The following is a 23,347-nucleotide window of genomic DNA, read 5'->3' as shown; positions in this document are numbered from 1 at the left end:
ATTTTCTGACAACCCGGTGGAGTGCATGACGTCACATGACCCTTCTCGCTCCGAGCCAGTGTGCACTGGCTACTGCACCGAGTGCAGCCATCCGAAATCGACACATGTTATAACTAAGATGTAACTCACGGTTTTTAATAAAATATTTTTAAAAGTTACAATCTATAAATTTTATTTAATTATATTGTAAACTTTAATAACCACATTAGATAGAATAAAAAAATCATCGACAACATCCGAATAAAACTACTGTTATTCCCATAGTAGTTAAGGATTTTAAATTTTGCGCCTAGGATGCGGTGGTGCCATTTGAAAAAATGCGTGACAGGTGTGAGAAAACCGTTACACACCTGTGCCTGATCCCTATTTGGCCACAGATTTCACCGCCTGTCTCAATACCGCCTATTACAGTTTTTTCCGCTCTTTTGTTTTGTGTAAACATAATTCACCGTAAAAAGTTTTGATTATTTATCAAAACCTAGACCCCTTTGGGAGGCTATAACTGCCGAACGCTCCCACTGGCGGCCGACAGACGGGCATTTTTAATCTTTATTCATTGAGACGAAGCGAACGAATTATCAAAACCTTCTCATCAAAGGTTTTGATAGCTTTTCTCGCTGGCTCTCCGACTATACCGTTTCGTCGCGTTGGCTGAGATCAAGTTGGTTCAATTTGGGAACCAGAAGTAACTGCAGCACAAGTTTTAAAAGCATGGCAATACTTACAAGAGTTTCTTCCTAAATAAAGATTTCGTAGATTTAGTGTTAATTCTTGTTTCTTGTTGGTACAATTAAAAAGTTATCTAGGAAAAATAGAAGCAAAACATTCCTTTCATAATCGATATAGACTACTAAATCGAACAATTTCTGGTATCGATAGCTACTTGGTGTGTCCTCGTACGAAGTAGACCCAGAATCAACAGTTTACTTTACTTCCCTGTTTAAGTATCCACTTTTTAGAAATTCAGATGTTGACGAATGGTTATGTGAAAACTGATCTGGGTCTACTGACTTGAATGGTGCCACATCTATAATCAATACGAGTGCTCACGTAAAATTCCTCTCAGCACTTAAGCAGACGATTTCCGATATCCCATGAAAAAAGTCTTTGTCAGCCCTGCCTCTGTTATTGACTCATCAAATTGTGAAAGTTAAATAGCCCAGTTATTGGATTTTGCATAGTCTCTGTCGTCACTTCGTCAGAAATGGATGGCCATGAGACATCAGCAATTTTAGGGAGGAATTTTTACAGTCGTGCGGCAGAATTTTCACAATCGGTCGGCATAATAAGAGCTGATAACGATTCACACTGCAATTACTATAGACCCAAGAACTCATCACATTTAGTTATCATTCCTGGAGGATATGAAGGCATTCCTCAGAACTTAACCATTAACGTAATTGCATGGATCGTAAGTATTTTTATCGCCATTTCTCTTTGATTTTCATGATCTCGTATTATATAACTGTTCTTTATTTGTTGTTGCTGTATAGTGCCTCATAATCCTGTTTTCAGTTCTAAGGAAGAATGCCTGGAACTATGGAAGAATGGCATTACTTCAGAGAAGGGAAAGGAGGTAACTCAATTGTAACTTAATTACTTTGACCAATGTAAGTTTGAGCCACCTTTATTAGTTTTATAGTGGTTTTTGAATGCATGAAAACAGCTTTGTGTCAGTTTACTTGATGTTATTTATTTTATTTAGTTGCTTAAATGATTGTTAGTCTAGTGTTAGCTTTTTTCTGTGAAATCTTGATTATGCAGATATTTACATCAGTAACACAGATACAAAAATTATGTATTGAGAGCTAAAAGAATATGATTTGAAATTAGTTTTATTATTGTGTTGATACCCTATCTTTTTGTTGGCGTTGACAGAGAAACTGCCCCGGGATACAGTGAATATAACATGTAGGTTGTTTCTTTTTTGCTGACTGCCTTTGCACGAAATTGCTGCCTTTTTCAAAAATCCTTTGACAATTTCACTCCATTCTTTAGCGGTGTAGGTTTTTCAGAATTTTAAAATCTTATGGCCAATCATTAATTTGTTGAATTCACTATGGTGCAAGCTCTTTACCTTATCCAACAACAAAAAGTTATTGACAATTTACGTCTATAATTTCTTCCCCTCTTTAGATGGACACAAATTTTCTATCGAAGAGAAGACCGAGATGGGGATTCCGAAGGCCACAAAGCAGCCCCGTCCTTTGACCCGGGTTCCCATTACGATCACGGAATGTTCTCTTGGATCTTAGCCGTTTTTAGAATAAAGTAATTGGTAAGAGAATCGTGAGTAGTCAGTGGCTTCATACTGGTGTTATTTTTAGGGATGATCAGATTCGTTCGAAATGTGGAGATGACGCCGTACAGTACCTCTCTTTCCAACGACACATAATTGTCATGATGTCAATTACGATGGTTGTGAGTTTGGCCATTGCATTACCTATTAACATGCAAGGTGACCTTAAAGGAGACGAAAAACAATTTGGGCATACTACGCTTAGCAACCTGGATCCCAAGTAATTAGAGCTAAAAGTTCTACCAATTAGGCGCAGATTTATCAATACTTTCTTATTAGATCGTGGTATCTTTGGATTCATGTTGGACTTTCGATACTGTTTGTTCCTATTGCCATTTTTATCATGCGGCACTTTTCAAAGCGACTTGACATCCCAGAAGTTGATTCCACAGTATCGAGGACTCTTATGATTAACCACATCCCACGGTCGAGCTGTAATAAAGCGGATCTTTTAAAGCACTTCAAGTAAGTTCAATACAGAAAATGTTGACATATTTCGATACTAATTTTTATTGCATTTGCACTTTGCAGTGAGGCATATCCCGAATATGAAGTCATTGACATTCAGTTTGCGTACGACTTGTCCAAGCTTATTAAATTGGATAGGGCAAGGTACTGCAGTAAATGTTTGCGCTTAAAAGTATATTGTTTATTTCATCGCGTTTACTCGTTGTAGGCAATTTGCGCTCCATGCCAGAAATTACAGTGTCAGTGAAGCCATGAGCGGCAATCGGATGCTTGTCCGCCCATTTCTTTGTGGCAACGTCTGCGTTTGTTGCGATCCGTGTTGCCCGAAATCAAAAATCGACGCAGCTGAATATTACACTAGCGAGGAGAGGCAATTGGCGTCACTCGTTGATCAAGAAAAACTTAAAGTAAAACCGAAAAAAACTAACATTTTGTAGCCTTGATATTCCTCCATTATATTTTATTAGGCTATCAAACGACCTGTCGGAATAGCGTTCGTAACATTTGCTTCTAACCTTCAAGCAGCGAAAGTCAGACAAGATCACAGACCCAACTGGCGCTGTGGATCCAATCCTGGAAGTTCAAGTCTCAGTGTTATGTTTAAGCCGCATCGTTGGTCAGTTGATTTCGCGCCGCGTCCGGATGAAATTAACTGGTAATGATATGGTAATGTTCGCACCCAATCTTGCATAGGCTAATATTTTTTCTCCATAGGGGAAATTTGGCGATCCCTTCACGATTTTGGTATTTGAGGTCGTTCCTGATCAACAGTTTCCTGTTTATCGTGCTGTTTTTCTTAACAACTCCGGCTGTCGTTGTTAACACGCTAGACATATTCCAGTTTTCCACCATTACGAGCACAATCGAAAAAATGGTCTGAACCTCTCTTGCTTGTTCATTATGAAACAAATTGATGACTTTGCGTATTAAATCATGGCAGAGCCCAGTTTTATCTCAGTTTCTACCAACACTTCTTTTGTGGACAACTTCCGCCTTAATGCCAGTTATGGTTGCATATTCGGACGAATGGATGAGTCATTGGACGAAATCGACAGCCAATCACACCATTATGAGAAAAACGTTCATCTTTTTGATGTTCATGGTGGTCATTTTACCATCATTAGGACTTACCAGTGCACAGGTATGTTTTGTTTTCTACCTGAATATTCGGGAAATGATTTCAATTAAATTATTCATAGGCTTTCTTTGAGTGGGCTACCAGATCAAACGGGACTTACCGTTGGGAATGCGTCTTCTTGCCCGATAATGGTGCCTTTTTTGTCAACTATGTTATCACTTCAAGTTTCATCGGAACGGCTTTGGAGCTAATGCGATTCTCTGAGTTGTTTATGTATGCATGCAAACTTTCCTGTGCAAAGTAAGAAAAAAACATCAGTTATCTTGAATTGAAATAACAAATTGCCTAACATTAAAATCCTTTGTGTCAGGTCAAGGGCTGAAGTGCCCGGTGTACGCCGCAATTTGCTGTGGGAATTTAATTTCGGCGTCCAATACGCATGGACGCTGCTCAACTTTTCGTTGATAACTATGTACAGTGTTTCCTGTCCATTGATAACACCCTTCGGTAAGTTATTTTTCTTTCATTGATTGCGTTTTCTTGATGAGTTTGTTCTTTTCTTTGCTTTTCAGGTTTCGTGTATGTCCTGCTAAAACATTTTGTGGATCGCTACAACATATTTTTCGCCTACGCTCCTTCGCGAATCAACAAGAACATCCACACGACAGCCATAAACTTCGTCATGATTGCGTTCCTCATCTTGCAGTTGACACTTTTCTTCTTTTCACTGCTGCGTTACGGCCTGTTTGGTGTCACTATATTCGCCTTAGTCGGTTTCTGCGCCACTTTGTTCCTAGTGGTCGTTCAAGCCTCTTTTCGATGGTTCCGTGGGCTAGCGCCCATTTCATACCGGGTGAGCCAACGTCGTGACACGGACGAGACGGATTTGCACGATTCCCAACTTCCTCCGACTGCCGAAGACTTATTGCTTGCTGAATCAAATGCAACCTACCATGCTGGTGTACGCTACGCTGCTTGGCTTCTTTTCTTTTTCAGTTTCTATTCTTATTTTAGTCGAATCATTAGCATGATATCGAGGTTTAGCCTTTCTGGTGATTGGAACTTTTTAAAATTTGCACTTGATTAACATTGGTCTGATTTTGCCTTGAATCCTGGCCTGGTAGAAGTGGTTTTGTAGGACTTGTATTTCCTTTTTTCCCCCTTTCTTTTAACATTTCATTCTTACTTTTTTGATTTCTCCCCTAATCCTTAATAATCATTGCACAAGATTTGCCACCGAATGCGAACAGAGGAAGTTATCCATAATTTTAACGTCTTGTATTTACAGAAATTTTCCGAGCCGAGAGGCAATAGAAACAGCCCCGGCCGCCAACGTGTGGACTCTTTTTCCACCGTAAACAGCCAAGGGCATCAAAATAATGTTTTTCTTCCTGAAGTGTTGACGGAGTCACAGTGCAACGGACCAGCTCACTTGATGGAGACAATCGCTACCACATCTGTCTTGGATTCAGGACGGCCTAACAAGTAAAGATTTTTATTAATCATCCTTTTCCCTTCGGTTCATTATTCCATTTGAAATAGGAATTCTATTAATGGAGAAATGGTGACGGTTGAGCAACCTATTCCGTGTCGTGACAGACCGGTTCCTCCAGAGCAGGTTTACTCGTATCAGAAGTATAACACTGATCAAGAACACATCTGAGAATTCTACCGATTTTTGCCTTAATGAAAGCCTAATCTACATAGTTTACACCTACCATTTTTCTTGGCGTTATTTAACGGATATTACTTACCCTATTTCCATCTTGGTGTTTACTATGAACTCTAAGTCATCGTACTGTATATGTGATCGATCTGACTAATAGTGGATAGACCCGTGTCTCAGTTGTCCAAATTAAGGTGTTGTCTTTTCAAACAACCTAAAATGTATCTTCTTATTCGGGCAGTCCTAATTCAGTTTTCTCTATTCGCACTCGCGATGCGGCCGACCAGTGCTTTTTTCTAGTTTCTATAATTCACAAATTCATCGTGTTGACTTTTCGCTATCCATTCTTTTGATATGGCTCTCTATTCTCTTGAATCGCGTAAAAAAAAGAAAACCCTTCTATTATTTCCTAAGTGGTGTGGATCTTTTTAATTGGTGGAATGCTTCATTCTACGAAATGTCATCGAATCGCCTTCGAATATTTTAATGCTATATACTTTTTACGTGCCCTAACTAAATATTAAACTTTGGCTTCAAGTCAAAATGAGCTATTCTCTTATCCGTCTTTTTCATTAACAAGTATTGGAGGGCAGACTATGATAATTGCTCTATAACGAAAAACCGATCGAATAAAACTAGATTTCGGTAGTTCTCATTTCAAAATTCTCTTTTATTTCCAATACGTAATTGATAAAGTAAAACATTTTAGTCTTTGAAACAGCAGACGTACTATTTTACACAAACGACATTTTTTGCGATTGGCCTTGAGTCATTTTACTTTCTAATTTTTTCATTTGCATAGTTATCGTGATCGACTTATTTTATGTGAGGGAAGGGACAGAAAAACGTACGATTTCTCATTTTCTAACCTTGGAACATCGCCACTTGTACACGTATTAGTACGTTTAGGTTGGATAGGCGTTGCGTAGATCTTACATATTGACATATGAACATTGGACGATGGAGGTAAGTAAATTTTCACTAAGATGCAACTCACTCAAACTTAATTCAACTAAAGTGTGACATTCGGGAATTTTCCCGATTCTTACTAGAATATTATATTACCTGCATGATCCCTTACCATCTGCCAAACGTATACGTGCAAATCCGAGAGGAAAAAGACAGCTTTTATTTATGAGCTTAATCTAAATGAATAACAAAGGTTAACCACATTATTACCCAACGAATTTTTTACGACATATACTATTGTACAAACTGTTGTCATTGGTTGTTTCTTTCAAACTTTTTGGCAAGTTCTTTCTGGCCATAAGTTGGACGTATAGTGTTATAGGTATAACTTTAGCCTTCATCAATTTATATTGTATTGTGTTTTTTATGGACGCAAACTCAACTACATGACTATTGCTGTGGAATAATTAAGCTTCACTGTAGATCAGTCATTCCAGAAAGGAAATTCGCTGCATTTTTCAGATGGCGGTTTGTTTTCTCGCATTGATCCGTAACGTTCGGGTTGTATATAAAGCATTGAGAAAAGAGTGAACCTTTTGGCTGACTTCATTCAGTCAAAACTATAGGTAGAACCCTAGTTTGCAACTCGAAATTCTACGTAAAAGAAATAAGAATCCTACTATAGGATCTTTTACGTAACGATGAAATGTCACTTGGTTTTCATACTGATTAGCTGTGTCATCCTAAACGTTATGGCTAATGGTAAATTAAAGCCAACTATTAGATTGTGGTAGCTATAGCACTAAAAATTTTTATTTTTTTACATTTATATCTGATTAAATCCTTATAAAGAAACTGGGAAACCAATTACGAGAGGACGCCACTTCATTGTTGGAACCAGTGAGGTAAGGCATTTGTTCTTTGACTTTAATACCCATCATTTTGTCATTTGTATTTGTGGATAATGATGTCACACTGTCACAGGTATCTCCCTACATCAACATAGAATATGTCGGCAACAAAATCAGTCACGTCTACGGGTTTGTCCATGAAATAATTGTATGGATGTCCGAGAAACACGATTTCACGTAAGCCAATCCTATAGTTTCTATAGTTCTATAATTTAACCGCGTGTTGGGATTTTCTTGCAGTTTTGAATATGTTGAACCTCCTGATGGAGCCTTTGGGGCCCTTGTAAACGGCTCGTGGAACGGATTAGTCAGACAGGTTATTTATGGTGTAAGAACTTGAGCAAATAATGCACAGTAATCTTCTTCACTCTAGATAAACTCTTGTGTGTTTTTTCCAAAGGAAATTGATATAGTGGCAACAGCATTTTCGGTAACTTATCCACGATCCAAATCTATTGATTACACCTTTCCATTTTCGGATGACCCCATGGCAATATTAATTCCATATCCTCGACTGGACAGCACCATTTCCGGTATTGTCAGGCCCTTCCAGTACGAGGTAAATGTTGAGACGCGTTTTACTTTAACATCTATTTTTTTCAAATGAATTCTCAAATTTCAGGTGTGGATTGGCATCATCTTTAGTTTGCTGATTTTAGCCATTTTCCTCTGGTTAATTTCTCGGTTTGAATCACGTGTTAGCCGTGAACCATTTCGCGGAAAGACCGGATTGTTCGACCACTTTTGGTTTCTATTCCGAGTCGTGGCAAACTGTACGTTGTCCAATTATTTTACAGCCCATAAAAATTTAATTTCTGATTTCTTAATCGCAGCCAACGATGTTATTGCTTTCACATTGGCAACACGACTGATAGTCACAGCCTGGTGTCTAACAGCTGTTGTCTTCGTTAACTCGTACACCAGCAGTTTAGTTTCTTACTTGATGGCCCCGAAATTCGTGCCCGTAATCACCACCGTTCAAAGTTTGGCGGATAGCAATGAAATTTCGCTCATCGTGCTTAGACACACATCCGTGGAATCCACGTTGTTTGTAACCCCCTACAGTTTTCGTGATTTTTGTAAAAACCATGTTGTTCTAATTCAAGGTGATTGACAGGCCGCAACGTCAGGTGCGTTAGCGAAAATTGGCGCACACCTTCAATCTCATCCGGAAAACCAGTTGAAGTTTCTGGAAAATATAGAAGATCAGGTCTATTATCAAGGGAAGGCATTTCCCCATGTAAGTACAAGATACAATTAAAATCCAAAGTGCATTTAAGTTATTTGGTAATATGTTGAATAGGAAGAAACATCGCTTATTGTGCGAATTCACGAGGATTTGAAGGCCACTAAACGATGTCGCCTTGCTATCGCTAAGGAACCGCTTTTCCCAGATCAACATGCCTTTGGCCTGGCAAAGTTCAGTCCGCTAACAAAAACCTTTAATAACGAGTAAGTCGTTCACAAGAACATTTCATTCTGTTTTACATTTTTCGAGAAAACAACATCTCTTTTTTGGAAGTGTTATGTGGTTAAAACAATTGGGCTTGTTGGACCACTGGAAAGCGTCTGCACTGCCGCCACCAAATCGCTGCTCAGCACCGATATCTCAATTACGTTCAACACCCAATAAAAAGTTGACTCTCGATTCACTTTCGAGTGCTTTCCTTCTCTACGGTGTTGGTGTTATCGCCTCTATCTCGGCATTCATAGTCGAGCTGATTTTCTTCAAATGTTTCTAAAATGGGACATACCCAAACTATTGTTATTATAATTGTTTTTTAATGGCTTCAGTTCAACAACTTTCCTATTTTCTATTTCACCATCATTCAACTTCTTCTTTGTAAATGATCCGGTCGGGATAATGTTTATCTGGGCGAAAGGTAAAAAATGCCATTAACAAGAAGAAAATCATTCCTTTCATTTACTAATTATATCTACAATTTCTGTTCTATTCCCACGCTTTTATCGCTTACTAGATTGTCTTATTAAAGGTTCGTGCATTGAATGTTGTCTACATGTCATGGGAATCCGACCATAGGTAACCGGTCACAGATACCCACCAAACGACTTCCGTACTAAACAGGTAGAAAAGGATAGGCGGCAGTATCCTAGTATCCCTAACTTTTAGATAGAAACTTATAATTAGCACAGAAAGATTTGTCTTAATTAGACGAATTTAACCATACCTAGTTTATGGGGGTGCAAATGATGTCTTTAGGTAGTAAATCCACTTTGAAAATATTCATTTACCGTAGCTTCCCCAGGCGTCTGGCGGGGAAATACCCGCGTACCCCACGCCAATTTTCTCCCTTTTCCCCATATAATAGAAACAGTTACGCGTGCCGAGGACAGGTTGGATGCAAAACACCGTTTTTCTGGTTTGCGGTGTTTAGGGGAAGGGTTAGAACAGGAAAAAAACTCGTGCATTAGAGAACCTTAGGCTATTGTTACATAGTAGACTATTGTTACATAGTAGACTATTGTGCGTTCGCTTTCTTCAGAAACCATTTCAACTACAACGGACTGTGTCGTTTCTAAGAACGGAGCTTCTTGAAACAGTGAAATTGGTTATCCTTTTTTATTGCATTTGAACTCATAAACGGGACTTATCTGTAATTTATCAACTCAGCCAGTCTGACCTCCCAGCCGTCTCAACGAAAATGTTGATGTATTTGTGGTCGTTACCTTTGCTAGTTCGAGTGGCATTATTGGTGTTGTCAATATTAGTTTGTGTCAAAGTTTATTTTAAGTTAAAGAATGCGATTTGCACGAGCAAAAACAAAATGACAGGTAAAACAGTCATCATTACTGGAGCTAATACAGGTATTGGCAAAGAGACGGCCATTGACCTGGCCAAAAGAGGAGCTCGTGTCATCCTAGCTTGTCGAGACATCAGAAAAGCAGATGGTGCCAAAGGTATATTAGATCCCATTGGACTATAGATTGGCTTTTTTCTTTTATTCATTTGAATACCTTAATGCAGATGACATAGTTAGAGAATCAGGTAATAAAGACGTGATTGTTCGGCACCTCGATTTGGCGTCTCTCAAATCTGTACGCAAATTTGCTGCTGACATTTTGGAGAGTGAGAAGCGTCTCGATGTTCTAATTAACAACGCTGGATGTGTCACTGTCGAGAAGAAGTTGACCGAAGATGGGCTAGAATATCAGATGCAAACGAATCATTTTGGCCACTTCCTGTTGACTAATCTATTGTTAGGTAAGATATAATTGTTAAGTATGTGACGTGCTAGGTATTGACATGATCGTTACAGGATTGATGAAGCAATCAGCTCCTTCACGAATCATTAACGTTTCTTCGACCGCCCATGGGTTCATCATGACGTTGGACTTGAATAATTTAAACTCGGAGTTGTATTATAATAGCAGTAGTCTGTATAACACGGTGTGAGTTTGTGCTAATTTCTAGTTAATTACTGCGTGGTATTTTCTTTTTTTTTTAAATCTTTTTGTATAGTTACTACTATTCTAAAATTTGCCAAATTCTTTGTACTCGACATCTCGCGTTGCTTATCCGCGATTCAGGTAAATTACCTTGTTTATTTCCTTTTGATGTTTACTTATATTTTTTTTTATTCATTTGCAATTAATATAGGCGTGACGGTCAACTGTTTGTGCCCAGGTCCTGTAAAGACCAACATATTCCGTAACGCGGCTTCGTGTAACAGACCATTTAATATTTGATTCCTTTTAAATATTAGCCAATAACACTTTTTTTTCGATTGAAAGGGTTTCATATCGCACTTGGGCTGCTGTTTCCTCTGATGTTTAAGGTTCTTTTATTTTAAAATCGATTATCGTTCTTTTCTAATTTGTTTGTACGTCGGGAAACATTTGATTGCAGACACCTAAGGAAGGCGCTCAAACCTCCATTCATTTATCCGTAGCTGATGAAGTTGCCAATGTTAATGGAGAATATTTCAGCGATTGCAAGGTGAAGTATTTTATGATATCAGTAGACTGTAATCGTTGAGTTTAATCATTTTCATCGTAGATTAAGAGAGCCTCCAAATTGGCCAATGATCTCGGTCTAGCTAAGAAAGTGTGGGAAAAGAGTGAAATTTTTGTCAATTTGAAACCGGAGGAACGTCATTATTGACAAATGTTATGTAAGAATCAGCACAAAAGTTATTTTGAAAAGAATGAGCATTTTATTTTAATGGAGCGAATTGGAATTTCAGGATTCGTTTTGCGTAACGCGGCCAGTCCTGCCTTTGAAAGACAACTAATAGCAAAATTTATATCGATAATTTTAGCAAATTGCCGTTTTTATAATTGTTTAATCAGAAGGTCATCTAGGTAAACAAGATTTAAAGTTTAGAGTTTTTCCTCATTTCTCTTTGTGCCAAAATTTCATTCTATTTTGATATGTTGGCTTTCCCTTTTCCCGGTCGGAATCCAGTTGAAATGAAAGTCGATTGTTTTTGAAGCAGCTTTATACTTAATGAGTAATAACTGGCTGTATGAGGTTTTCCGATTGCTCGATGATTTTCTCTTAGAAATTGAACGACCGAGATTTTCTCTTAGAAATTTAACGACCGAGATAATTGGAATGGCATTAGAAACCTCTTATACTCTCATTAACAGACATAACGTGTTGTCCCTCTTGACTCCTGGTGGTTTACAAGGTTTCTGTTCTTCTTTGCACTTTCTTTTATTGAGGTTGATTGGAGAGCCCGTTCACTGATGGATGGACGACATTCAAACATTATCGTGTGTCGTAAAAAGAACGAAGGCTATCTTGAATCTTAAAATTTTCGCTGCCCTATCAAAATATTGGTTCAAAATGGTCCGTTTTTGGGGTTTACGATTCAATTGCTTTGACGGGATTGTGTAGTGTCGATAACAATTCAATTTTATGATCGTCTAGTACACTCAACGATCGACACAAAAATTTTCTCTTAGAAACATTTATTGAACACGACTTTCAGACCGGAATAGTCTTAGTTTCCAGACGTGAATCAGTCACGCTTTATCCGGAATAATCTCAAAACTTGCAATGCCGCTTTTTGAATAATAAATTTTTTTTTATTCTTGGATTCGATTGTGGAAGAAAGTGATAACCAAAAACTGCTGAAAGGAACCTATAAAACAATTCAACAAAACAGTTTCCTTTCCCATGTTGAGTAATTTACAATGACACACCCGAAATACCCAAGCTGTAATTATTACTTATAGCATGAAAACAAAAGGAGGTAAAATTATTTTACGACAATAATATTTTTGAAATCTTTTTCGCATTAGTCAATCTGTTTGGAAGATTTCTTACGAGAGACATAAGCTCGGAAACCCTTATCCGTGCCGTGAAGCCAATCTAAGAAATAGGAGTGACTGAAACAGGCATTATTCATGATGTGGTGATAGTCGTGATGATCCGAAAACGGTAGCCATGGAAACTTGTAACCTGTGTGCTCATTCACGCTTCGCAGGTGAACGAATGCGTACCAGAACCACAAGAGGGCCGTGTGAGGATTAACGATCAGCGGACCCTGTGTTAGAAAATCAGTTAAATGCAGCCCCAGAGAAATATCTGATTTGCATACCACAGCTGCTGCACCCAACAGTAAAAGATATTCAATTGGAGTACTGTACATCGAAGCTATGGCAACAGGTGCACGCCATTCGTGATGTTTTTTATGGACCGTTATGTATAATTTTGGATGATGGACCAGCCTGTGGGGCAACAATGAATTCGCTGATGAAAATGATCGCCTTTCAAACGGTATGCAACAACCTATGCACGTAGTACACTCCGATTTCTTCGCAAATGAACAAAATGGTAAAATCCAATAATGCTTGTTCGATAGTTGGTAGTCCGTGAATAATTGGTGTTGTGTTGGTCGCTTTTTTAAAGTAATAGCTGACGATGGTGAGTGGATACGAAATGGCCCATTGATTGATCAACACGACCTTAACAGTCTGGACAAACAAAAGGTAACGTAGAAACGATAAACTTTTTTGTTTCTTTTAACAGAATACCTCTAGTAATTTATTCAAATCAACTGGCTCGTTAGTACCCGGTTGCAGTTTATATTTGCGAAACCATTTGGGCCAGTTGTAGTAGTCCACGATCATGAAAAAAATGCCAATAGCCCAAAATGGAATTTGGACAGACAAGGTAATACCTAATTCAGATTTTGCTGTTCTCAATAAAATGAGAAATACGGATCAAATTCAAGTACTTACCCCAAACGTACAAATTGTAGTCATCCTCACCAACCAACTGAAGAAATGCTTCCCATGAAGACTCCAAAATGGCGCCAGAAACGGCCCTGAGTTCGCGTAGATGTCTAACAACACAACACCATATTTCAAATCAAGTACAAAAAAACGAAAAAACATTTGAGTTCTTGAGAGTTTTACGTCGTTACGGTGTGACCATAGAAGATCGGTATAAGCAGCAAAGTAGTGACCAACAAAAGGGATTTTTGACAAAGTGCTGACTGCTTCAACTCCATGGTGACAGTCTCTGGACTGTTGGGCTTTTGCTGAATATTTTTCTATTTGTAAACGAGTTGCTGGGTAGAACATTGCATAACATCGAAGACCTTGATGCCAGGGCGAGGGTATACGCTAAAATTGTTCACAACATTTATATCTCTTTTTGACTGGGTACTGGGAGGATGACTGCAATATATTTTTTACGATCAATATAATTTATGACAGCCAGGCAGGCCGGCGGCTTTCCATCGGGGAAGACGGGAGGTTTCATCCAAGGTGCTAGAATTGTGAAGCGAACAGAAAACCTTGAAACGCCATTGCGAACGCGTTCGTCAGAGGCCATTCTTGAAAGATGTTGACTTTCGTTTTGTCGTTCCCAATAGTGGTCCAGATTGGATTACTAATTCTGTCACTAGCTGGAGGTCTAAAAATTTATCTTGAGCTCACCAAAGGTGTTTGCAACAGCACCGTTCAGCTGACAGGTAAAACGGTCATCATCACCGGAGCTAACACAGGAATCGGCAAAGAAACGGCCATCGATTTGGCAAAGAGAGGAGCTCGAATCATCTTGGCTTGTCGAGACACTAAGAAAGGCATTGCTGCTAAAGGTACAACAAACTCAATTTGCATAATGACGTGAAACATGGTTCTATTTTTAAATTTTCTGTAGATGATATCGTTAGACATTCAGGCAACGATAACGTGATTGTACGTTACCTTGATTTGGCCTCACTTCCATCTGTTCGTAACTTCGCTACTCTTATTCTGAAGAGTGAGCAACGACTCGACATTCTCATCAATAACGCAGGTTGTATCGCACTCGAAAAGAGATTGACGGCAGATGGATTAGAATCTCAAATGCAGACGAATCACTTCGGCCATTTCCTGTTGACCAATCTATTGCTAGGTAAATTTGAAATGTCGATAAAGTATTAAACTAATTTTTCCTACCTGTAACATGTTCCAGGACTCATGATCAAATCAGCTCCCTCTCGTATCATCAACGTCTCTTCGAATGTTTACAGATGGATGAAGACTTTGGATTTGAATAATTTAAATTCGGAACTGTCTTACAATAACAACAGTTTATACCATGGAGTGTAAATACGTTCTTTTTAGAATGAAGGCTAGATGTTGAAATGAACTAAATTTTTTTTCCACAGGTATTACACTTCCAAGTTGTGCCAGATTCTATGCACTCGACACCTGGCGCCTCTAGTTAATAGTTCCGGTAAATATAATTAAAGTGTTTTTTAATAATTCATGTCTGTGTCATTACTAGTTGGCCCTGACTACGCAATTAAACTTGTATGTTAATTCGTTTTTTAAACATAACTCAATTTTGCTCGCGCAATTCGTTTGGACGCATCCGGAAATCAACAGGCGTGACGGTAAACAGCCTGTGTCCAGGAGTTGTCCACACTGAAATATTTCGCACTACATCTTCATGTAATTATATTTTACTGTTTTCTGTATTTTGAATTTTTTTATTTGCCTGGCCAAAATTTCGTGTTGAAATCGTATAGGGTTCCAGATGTTAGCGGCTTTCGTGCTTCCTATTTTCTTCAAGGTGTGTATTTCAGTCTTTTTCTTGTTTACCTCTTAACTCGATGACGATGGAGATTGTATTAAATTTAGAGAGTGGCCCAGTGCTTGTCTCGCAAACAATCTATGATTTGTTTAAAATTCTTTCTAATTTTAGACGGCCAAGGAGGGAGCGCAGACTTCTATTTACTTGGCTGTGGCTGATGAAGTCTCTGACGTCACTGGAGAATTTTTCCGCGATTGCAAGGCAAGATGCTTTAAATTTTCTGTAGACAGTCAGATTCTTATAGTTACTTTCCTTAAACATATTTGTAGATTGAAAAAACTTCGCGACTGGCTAGTGATACTGGTCTGGCAAAAAAAGTCTGGGAATTGAGTGAATCCTTTGTCGGTTTGAAACCGGAAGAACGACATTACTGAAGGGAAAATGCAAGAAACATTCAAAGCGATGATTGAAATGAAAAATGGTTGTGGTTACATACAAAGAAGTTTATGGCAATGTTTCACAAAAAAAATTTAAAAACGGGAAAAAATATACAAAAGAACAGAACGGATGAACCAAAATGTTGAATGGCTCGTAAGAGGATCGAACTCATGACCTCCGCGTTATTAGCACGGCGCTCTAACCAACTGAGCTAACAAGCCTTGCTACGATTGAAAAAAGGTAAATATAAATACTTGATAAAGTCGAGTTTAATTTATTAAGGTTGGTGAGTATTCATACTTGTGCATACCAACTAACTGCGTGCAGAAAATCAATAGGGTTCCAGGACTATCGTCTATTACATTAAAGTATTCTAAAATACCAACGTTGCAGTGGCAATACTCCTCCTTTACCTGAAACTCGGATTTCGTATAAACGCTTATATGCACGTGCAAAATAACGCCCCTTTTCATTTCACCTGATACACGTGTCACCGATTACAGTGTTTTTTTTAAAGGTGTGGGCAACGTAGAAAAAAAAAAGACCAATCTTTTTCTTTCTTAAATTACCAAAGGGCGATCAAAGGCGCGGTAGGGTAACAATTTGAACTCTCCACCTTTTCCTCATTCCTTGCCTCTCTCCACACTTTCTATCTTTCAGTTGTTAGTCTCTTGTCTTCCTATAAAGAATGTAGTTTGTTCCAAACTTGTCTTATCTTTTTGCAATCGATTTTTCGCCTATCATTGGTCAACATTTCCAAACAGGGGATGAAGAGAAGAAGTCAATCGATCGTTGCGGTCCGTGGCTTTGGTTACCGTCAGTTTTCGTGTTTTTTTTTCTTATCACAAAAACAGATGTCCCTTCCATTCTCAGCAACAAGCAGTCTTACTAACGTCATTGGTAATTCCAAAGATCCGCGTGAGAAAAACAACGTTGACCTGTGCATGGTAAGTTCAGCACAACTAGACAAGAATTTGAAATTCTTATGCGATTATAGACGGATGTGTGTCTAGGAGTTAGTACGTAAAGGCTCGTGTTACACGAAAGGAGAAGTAAGAAAAACAAGACTAACCGCTACAAGATGTATAGGAAAGATTACCGACATCGTCAATCAAACGCTGTTTGACATGTGGATCGTTCTTTATCTCGTAGAACGAAGCAAAAACAACTTGTGATCCTGCTGTGAGCTATAGATAAAGAGAAAACATAATTCATCACACAATTGTTTCTCCCGATACAATTTGATTTGTTGCTCTAAATACCAGACTGGCAGTAAAAAGCCTCTGATTGTCATCGGAATCTCGCACTCGACTGGCAGAGATCCGCCATGGAAAAGGCAACGGAAAAAAAGGATAATTCCGGTAATTTGTCTGAACATTTCTAGGTTGATTTATTTCAAAAATTGTCCTTCATTTGTTTCTTTTCCTTTTTTTTTTCATTCTCAGGCAGCGAAACGGAGGACTGTTCAGCCAAGGCACCTCAAGCTACCGTCACCGTCATTCGTTTAAAAGCTAAACATGATGGCGGAGACGGTTCGCCTCCGCAACCCTGGTGGAGAAAACGGAAAGAGCGCATTTTTCGCAAGAAAACGCTCTACTCACGTTTCCCAATCCTGAAATGGTTATCTGTTTACTCTGCCCAGGATTTCGTGGCCGATCTGGTGGCCGGCATTACCATCGGAGTGACAGTCATCCCGCAAGGATTGGCTTACGCAACCGTGGCTGGACTTCCTCCTCAAGTAATAATTCACTTCAAACTTGTGCTCTTTTAAAATTTAGCATATTCTTTTTTAAAAAAATTCTTTAGTATGGGCTATACGCTTCGTATATGGGATGCCTCGTTTACGCACTGCTAGGCAGCACGCACGCCATTACTATCGGTCCAACGGCTCTTATGGCTCTTGTTACCTACGATTCCGGTGCCACGTTGATGGGCCCCGAGGCTGCTGTTCTCTTAGCTTTCCTGACGGGCTGCATCGTTCTTCTCCTCGGACTGCTTAACTTCGGTATACCGTGACAATGTCGATCACTTGCAGCGTTTTTGAAATGATCTCTTTAACTTTACGCAATTTACAGGATTCTTAATTGATTTTATCGCCGCTCCGGTCGTGGCCGGCTTCACTAGTGCTTCCGCTTTTACTATCGCAACGACTCAGATTGAATCTCTTCTCGGCCTCAAATTCGAGGAGGAGGGTTTCCTGCACACTTGGATCGCTGTATTTGAACATATAGAGGAAACCAAAAAATGGGATGCCGTGTTGGGATTCTCTTCCGTCGCCGTTCTACTTCTCCTTCGGGTAAAAATCTATACACCTACATTAACGTATAATTTGAATTCTTCTAAGATGAATGACTCTTTTCTTTTTAAAGGTATTTGATCAAATTCAATTGGGCAAAGAAGGAGAAATGACTCGTTGGCAACGGTGGTTCAATTCCGGCTGTTGGTTGATATCCGTCTCGCGCAATGCCATTGTTATTATCGTTGGATCGTTAATCGCTTACGCATTAACAGAGCCTGGAAGCGACAGTTACCCATTCACGCTGACCGGTATAAACTGTGCTTCTTCTTTAGAATGAAACATTTAAATAATCATTGTAAAATTCATTTAACTAGGTACCATTCCGGGCGGATTTCCGCCTTTCAAATTACCCGCGTTCTCCATCCAGAACGGTGACGAATCCTACACGTTTGTTGAGATATGCAAAAATCTAGGCTCCTCCCTCTATGTTGCTCCGCTTGTTGCTGTTCTTGAATCCATTGCCATCGCTAAAGCATTCGGTATTTTAAAAACATTAAAAAAATGATGATGTAAATTTATTAACATTCAAATGATAAACAGCTAAAGGGAAAAGGGTGGACGCCAGTCAGGAAATGATAGCAATCGGTACGAGTAATATTTTGGGCTCTTTCGCATCGTCTTTTCCCATCACCGGTTCTTTTTCGCGAACATCCGTCAATGCCGCCAGTGGCGTGAGGACACCTTTCGGCGGATTATACACCGGTTGAAAACTCTTTAACTTCAATTTTTTAAAATTGGTTTTTATTTAAATTGTTTGATTTTTTTTTTATTTTTTAGCTGCCCTTGTTATTTTGGCCATCACCGTTTTGACACCGTACTTTTTTTTCATTCCGAAAAGTTGTCTTGCGGCTGTAATTATTTGCGCTGTCATTTTCATGGTGGAAGTCCATTTGGTGAAAATGGTTTGGAGATCAAAGAGTAATTCAATCTAGAAGACGCATGTTCGTGTGCTTGGTCTTTATATCAAATTAAAGCGTCTATTTTTTAATTGCAGGGATTGATTTGATCCCGTTTGGAGTCACGTTCGTCTTTTGTCTTTTCGTCGGGCTCGAACAAGGCATTTTAATCGGCACGGCCGTTAATTTGGGAATGTTACTCTACAGCACTGCTCGACCGCGTATTCGGATCCACAAAATTCAGGTACATCATTGAAAATGAACTGTTTTGAATTCTTGTATGCAAATTTTTTATTTGAATTACGTCCCAGACTCCGAGCGTAGAGTATCTACTGATCACCCCAGATCGAAGTTTGGTCTTCACCGCTATGGAATATTTCATGTCGAGCGTTCGCAAGTCCTCGGCTCTTTATCCCGGTATCATCGTTGTCATGGATATGAGCCACGTCTCTTCCGCAGATTTCACAACTGCCTACGTAATCCTTTTGATTATTTTTATTTTGTTTTCTCCTCGAAGGGATTTTGACTAACGAAAAGTTGTGTAAAAATGAAGGGATTCGAGAATATGATCAAAAGCCTTCACAAGCACCACCACAAGCTCGTCCTGACTAAAACGAAGCCGGATGTGTTGCGGATTTTATCACGAATGGGATGTGATTTACACGTTCATGGTGACGGAACGGATCTGGAACTTTTATTGAAAGGTAATCGAACGTGAAAGATACCAAGTTTTGCCTATACTTGCTCTGAAATATTATTGAAATATCGATTTTTGTTCAGATGTTGCAACGTCGACTTCAACGCCTGTGAGGTTATCCGTCGCATCATCTTCATCGTCTTCTTCGAGCGATGGACAAAGTTCTCAAGTTGAAGAGACTTCGGTGAATGTTTCAATCGATCCGGATTTGGAAAAGTGAAACTGCGTGGAAATTGGAATTGTTTAATAGTCTTTCGTCGTTGCGTCCTACCTTTTGGAACCCCAGTGGTAATCATGGAACAGTATACTTAGGCATAAATTATAGGTAAATAAACTAGGCAATAAGAATTCATGGGAATTGTTCTGCAATGGCTTTTGCATTGGCTTTGCTCCTAGGGATAGTATAAGCCAACTTGTACTGTGTATAAGAATTTAGGCCATTGACGATCATCAAGAAATTAGACAATAACATCCCTTATTTACATCTGATTTGTTACTATCGTTTAACTAGAAGATGTGATATAGAAGAATTATTCTTTAAATGGACGAAAACAGACGTTCGATGGGAAGTTCCGAGTCATCCGGTTGCTGTTTTAACTTCTTGAACATTAGAACGAGCAGAAAGTTGATGATGTTGTTTCCAAATTCTAGCGCTGCGAACGAAGTGTGCGTCGAGTTGTAACAACACAGATCGTAAAACAAAAACAGTGTTAGCCCAATGATGATCAGTCAAACGTTTCATCCTGCTGCAGTGAAGGACTCAATTTAAATTAAGTTCAGTTAATTTATCTATGGTGGTGATACCTTTTCATCTTGTCCATCAACTTGCTAGGGTTATGGCTGGCAAAGTTTCATTCACGTAGCGCGTAGAATTCCAGACAGGCTGAAAATGTGTGTATCCTCTTGTACAGCCCAATCTGAGCTCCGTAATGAATTTGTCTTTTACGAAAGGTCGTGTTGCAAAGCCTCTGCTTGTCCTGCTCACCAAAAAAAAGGCTTCCTTCCAGATAGTCGAATGACAGCATCCATCAAGATAGCTGGTAAGTGATGATACATCATAGTCGAGACACCGGGACATCTTACGATTTCTTTAAACGGAAATTTGGCGATGGCTCGCATGCCCAAACGTTTGAATTCTCCCCAAGTGATGGGATTTAGAGAACAAGATGAGCCATTATATACACTGCAATTGATTGACGTGATCTAAACGAAAATTGTTATACCAAATTCATTCAAAGTAAGGTTACAACTAACGCAAATGTTCCGTGCAAAACTACTTATCACTTGTTCCTTTATGCCAAGCTGCTGCTATCATCAAGTTGATTATACAATGTCGACAGGAATCAAGTCGAGAGTGCGTGCGGAGACTGCGTTCTCTGCATTGAGTGAAATTCAATTACAATTGCTCATCAAGAGCTTTCACGTAAGCATACGACGCATTATTATTATTATTATATTTCTAGAAGTAACACGTGTCCAGGTAAAAATTGCCTTGCAATTTCTACGTTAAATCTGTGTAACGGTGGTTTGCCTTAGTTGGAAATTATGCAAATCCAAACAAGATCACAGGTATACGGAAGGTCAAGGTCTAACGTGAAAATGTGGAATAAACAAGCGAAATGCACGTGGGCATGACTAAGCATGTTTCGCATAGGTGTGCACCCAAGCCAATGTTATATGGGAATTTAAAGACGAGCAAAAATAAATGTGGAAATAAGTAACAGGTGTGTATATCCTAAGGGCATTTCCAAAAAAAAGGAACAGAACTCGTAGAACACGCATCGCCTTCGGTTGTGTATCTCTTCGCAACATCACCAGGAATTGAATCATGGCAGTCAACACGGAAACGAAGCAATCCAGCATAAGTGAATTTTACAAAGGTCGCTCCATTTTTGTAACAGGAGCAACGGGTTTTATGGGCAAAGTGCTGGTGGAGAAGCTTTTACGAGCGTGTCCCGGTATTGAACGCGTCTATCTGTTGATGAGGCCGTCTAGAGGTCATACCGTCGATTGTCGTCTTCGAGGACTCATTGAAAATCAGGTGCGTGTTTCTAAAGATTTTCCATTACCTTCAGTTAAATCAACTCTTCAGTATATTGGAGTAATAAAACATTCAATAACTCGAGTCGTTCATGTATAGATATTCGACAAGATCAGGAAATAGGAGCCGGATGTGTTGGGGAAAATTACAGCTGTGACGGGCGATATGACCTCGCCGGGACTGGGGTTATCATCTTCTGATTTGCAATCATTGAAAGACAATGTTTCGATCATTTTTCACTCTGCTGCTACCATCAAATTCAACGAAGAACTGAAAGCAGTCATTCGGATGAATGTTAAAGGACCCCTGCAATTATTAGAAATTACCCGCCAAATGAAACGCCTTCAAGTAAATTCTTTTTATGTACGTAATGTTAATCGACAAACTCCTTTCAACAGTTCTCACTTTCGTTTTCAGGCTTTTGTGCACAACGGCTTTCGCCAATTTCGACAGTGAAGAAGTTAAAGAAGAGGTTTATCATGACACTAAAGATAATCCCGCAGAGTTGGTAGAATTCATTGAACGCCTCGATGAAGATGCAGTCAAAAACATGTTAAAGCAGTAGGCGCTCAAAATAAAAGCACAGTATAATTTGGTTTTTCTTAACGTGTGTTTGTCCTTCAAGATTACTTGGTAATTACCCGAATACCTACGCTTGCACGAAAGCCTTGGCCGAGCAATTGGACGATTCAATCTTGGTTGAAATATCCAACTAAAGACATGATGTGGTATCCGGGTGTCCGCTACACAACCAACGACATTTCGCTCAAAATCAACCGAATTTTGCTTCATGATTTGCCGGCCTATTTGATGGACTTGTTTTTTAAAGTGACGGGCAAACAAACTAAATGGGTATGACGTTCAAGTTGAATTAGAAAGAAATAGTTGACTACCATTAAGAAACCTTTTTTTCTTACCATTTTTGGAAAACAGGTTCGGCTGTACGCGAAAGCCAATGATGCTTTTTCTACTTTTGAATTCTTCACAACGCACCAGTGGCGATTTATCAGCAACAATTGGATTCGCCTGACGAACGAAATGTCCGCCGAGGACCGCGACATTTTTTATTTCGACGTTGGCAATATCAATTGGCGAAACTATTTTGAATCTTACATTTTAGGAGTGCGGCTGTATGGCTTTCGAGAGGATATCAGCAGTCTTCCACTTGCCAGAAGGAACCTCAACAGGTAAAAATTCGTTTAAATTGAATTTTTTATTTGGACAAACGATTTTATTATCGAGTTCTTTTTTAGACTGTACTGGATACGATTAGTGGTGCTTCTCCTCTTCTTGGTGGGCTTCATCTTGTTGCTTTCGGCAATATTATGTTGACTATAATTACCTTGTTTATCCCACTGATTTGCATTAAATTTTTATGCTCGATCCACTGCTTAACCCAAAAATGTATATCAACTCAATATTTCCAACCTTGGATTAGATTGGCAACCGTGAAAATGAATAAGACAAACGTTTTTACTGTAATTACTGTTAGCAAGTATTTTAAAAGAGCAAATAACGTGGGTAAGAATATTTATATTGTTTGACAGGCAAATTGTGAATGAAGGTAATATCATCTCACTTACTCGGAATAGCGGACAAAAAAAACAGATCGCAGTTGAACATTTTTATTTCCGCATTCTTCTTGAGTT

At 39.0% G+C, this 23,347-nt stretch overlaps 6 protein-coding genes, 1 non-coding gene and 1 pseudogene across 10 annotated transcripts; 6 read left to right on the top strand and 2 right to left on the bottom strand.

Annotated features, from left to right (window-relative positions):
- Positions 1 to 883: 883 nt before the first annotated feature.
- On the top strand, positions 884 to 6,058 carry LOC116918517 (calcium permeable stress-gated cation channel 1). Of its 2 annotated transcripts, XM_032924236.2 has the most exons (16): positions 884 to 1,411; positions 1,494 to 1,576; positions 1,879 to 1,911; positions 2,137 to 2,271; positions 2,328 to 2,519; positions 2,579 to 2,764; positions 2,831 to 2,911; positions 2,976 to 3,174; positions 3,235 to 3,422; positions 3,482 to 3,641; positions 3,708 to 3,908; positions 3,967 to 4,145; positions 4,216 to 4,352; positions 4,418 to 4,806; positions 5,134 to 5,330; positions 5,388 to 6,058. In XM_032924236.2, exons 1-16 carry the CDS (start codon positions 1,205 to 1,207, stop codon positions 5,506 to 5,508), a joined length of 2,688 nt encoding a protein of 895 aa, XP_032780127.2. In that variant the 5' UTR covers positions 884 to 1,204; the 3' UTR covers positions 5,509 to 6,058. The 2 variants fall into 2 exon arrangements, with proteins under 2 accessions (XP_032780127.2, XP_032780128.2); XM_032924237.2 differs by lacking the exon at positions 1,879 to 1,911 and having other exon boundaries at positions 885 to 1,411.
- A 117-nt stretch (positions 6,059 to 6,175) lies between these two features.
- On the top strand, positions 6,176 to 9,339 carry LOC116918521 (glutamate receptor 1). The gene is made up of 10 exons (XM_032924242.2): positions 6,176 to 7,182; positions 7,273 to 7,325; positions 7,405 to 7,508; positions 7,572 to 7,659; positions 7,732 to 7,890; positions 7,954 to 8,104; positions 8,165 to 8,382; positions 8,449 to 8,571; positions 8,635 to 8,783; positions 8,854 to 9,339. Exons 1-10 carry the CDS (start codon positions 7,122 to 7,124, stop codon positions 9,071 to 9,073), a joined length of 1,326 nt encoding a protein of 441 aa, XP_032780133.2. The 5' UTR covers positions 6,176 to 7,121; the 3' UTR covers positions 9,074 to 9,339.
- A 147-nt stretch (positions 9,340 to 9,486) lies between these two features.
- LOC116918522 (retinol dehydrogenase 13-like) lies at positions 9,487 to 11,675 on the top strand. Its single transcript, XM_045171529.1, has 9 exons — positions 9,487 to 10,250; positions 10,318 to 10,554; positions 10,610 to 10,742; positions 10,813 to 10,880; positions 10,951 to 11,016; positions 11,085 to 11,128; positions 11,200 to 11,289; positions 11,350 to 11,464; positions 11,537 to 11,675. Exons 1-8 carry the CDS (start codon positions 9,995 to 9,997, stop codon positions 11,452 to 11,454), a joined length of 999 nt encoding a protein of 332 aa, XP_045027464.1. The 5' UTR covers positions 9,487 to 9,994; the 3' UTR covers positions 11,455 to 11,464; positions 11,537 to 11,675.
- Positions 11,676 to 12,249: 574 nt separating this feature from the next.
- LOC116918524 (fatty acid hydroxylase domain-containing protein 2) lies at positions 12,250 to 13,854 on the bottom strand. The gene is made up of 6 exons (XM_032924246.2): positions 13,719 to 13,854; positions 13,542 to 13,645; positions 13,335 to 13,480; positions 13,090 to 13,274; positions 12,899 to 13,028; positions 12,250 to 12,844 (listed from the first exon to the last, which is right to left on the bottom strand). The coding sequence occupies exons 1-6, from the start codon at positions 13,811 to 13,813 to the stop codon at positions 12,596 to 12,598; spliced, it is 909 nt and encodes a 302-aa protein (XP_032780137.1). The 5' UTR covers positions 13,814 to 13,854; the 3' UTR covers positions 12,250 to 12,595.
- A 178-nt stretch (positions 13,855 to 14,032) lies between these two features.
- LOC116918523 (retinol dehydrogenase 11) lies at positions 14,033 to 15,891 on the top strand. Its single transcript, XM_032924245.2, has 8 exons — positions 14,033 to 14,404; positions 14,467 to 14,703; positions 14,764 to 14,896; positions 14,960 to 15,027; positions 15,180 to 15,245; positions 15,323 to 15,366; positions 15,499 to 15,588; positions 15,657 to 15,891. The coding sequence occupies exons 1-8, from the start codon at positions 14,149 to 14,151 to the stop codon at positions 15,759 to 15,761; spliced, it is 999 nt and encodes a 332-aa protein (XP_032780136.2). The 5' UTR covers positions 14,033 to 14,148; the 3' UTR covers positions 15,762 to 15,891.
- A 21-nt stretch (positions 15,892 to 15,912) lies between these two features.
- Positions 15,913 to 15,986, bottom strand: Trnai-aau. The gene has a single exon. It is a non-coding gene; the product is annotated as a tRNA-Ile (tRNA).
- Positions 15,987 to 16,425: 439 nt separating this feature from the next.
- On the top strand, positions 16,426 to 20,642 carry LOC116918520 (sodium-independent sulfate anion transporter). Of its 3 annotated transcripts, XR_006644550.1 has the most exons (15): positions 16,426 to 16,712; positions 16,779 to 16,947; positions 17,031 to 17,126; positions 17,211 to 17,503; positions 17,572 to 17,770; positions 17,841 to 18,061; positions 18,135 to 18,312; positions 18,379 to 18,543; positions 18,605 to 18,766; positions 18,842 to 18,982; positions 19,059 to 19,204; positions 19,272 to 19,436; positions 19,514 to 19,664; positions 19,741 to 19,982; positions 20,169 to 20,642. XR_006644550.1 is itself a non-coding variant. In XM_032924239.2 (14 exons), exons 3-14 carry the CDS (start codon positions 17,093 to 17,095, stop codon positions 19,875 to 19,877), a joined length of 1,992 nt encoding a protein of 663 aa, XP_032780130.1. In that variant the 5' UTR covers positions 16,427 to 16,712; positions 16,779 to 16,947; positions 17,031 to 17,092; the 3' UTR covers positions 19,878 to 20,009. The 3 variants fall into 3 exon arrangements, 2 of the variants coding, with proteins under 2 accessions (XP_032780130.1, XP_032780132.1); XM_032924239.2 differs by lacking the exon at positions 20,169 to 20,642 and having other exon boundaries at positions 16,427 to 16,712; positions 19,741 to 20,009; XM_032924241.2 differs by lacking the exon at positions 20,169 to 20,642 and having other exon boundaries at positions 16,427 to 16,712; positions 16,763 to 16,947; positions 19,741 to 20,009.
- On the top strand, positions 20,415 to 23,180 carry LOC116918525 (annotated as a pseudogene).
- Positions 23,181 to 23,347: the final 167 nt, after the last annotated feature.

This window comes from Daphnia magna, linkage group LG3, assembly GCF_020631705.1.
Source record: "Daphnia magna isolate NIES linkage group LG3, ASM2063170v1.1, whole genome shotgun sequence".
Taxonomy (NCBI): Eukaryota; Metazoa; Arthropoda; class Branchiopoda; order Diplostraca; family Daphniidae; genus Daphnia; species Daphnia magna.
The sequence above is the reverse complement of the archived record's forward strand: the minus strand, read 5'-3'. Positions and strand labels throughout refer to the sequence as shown.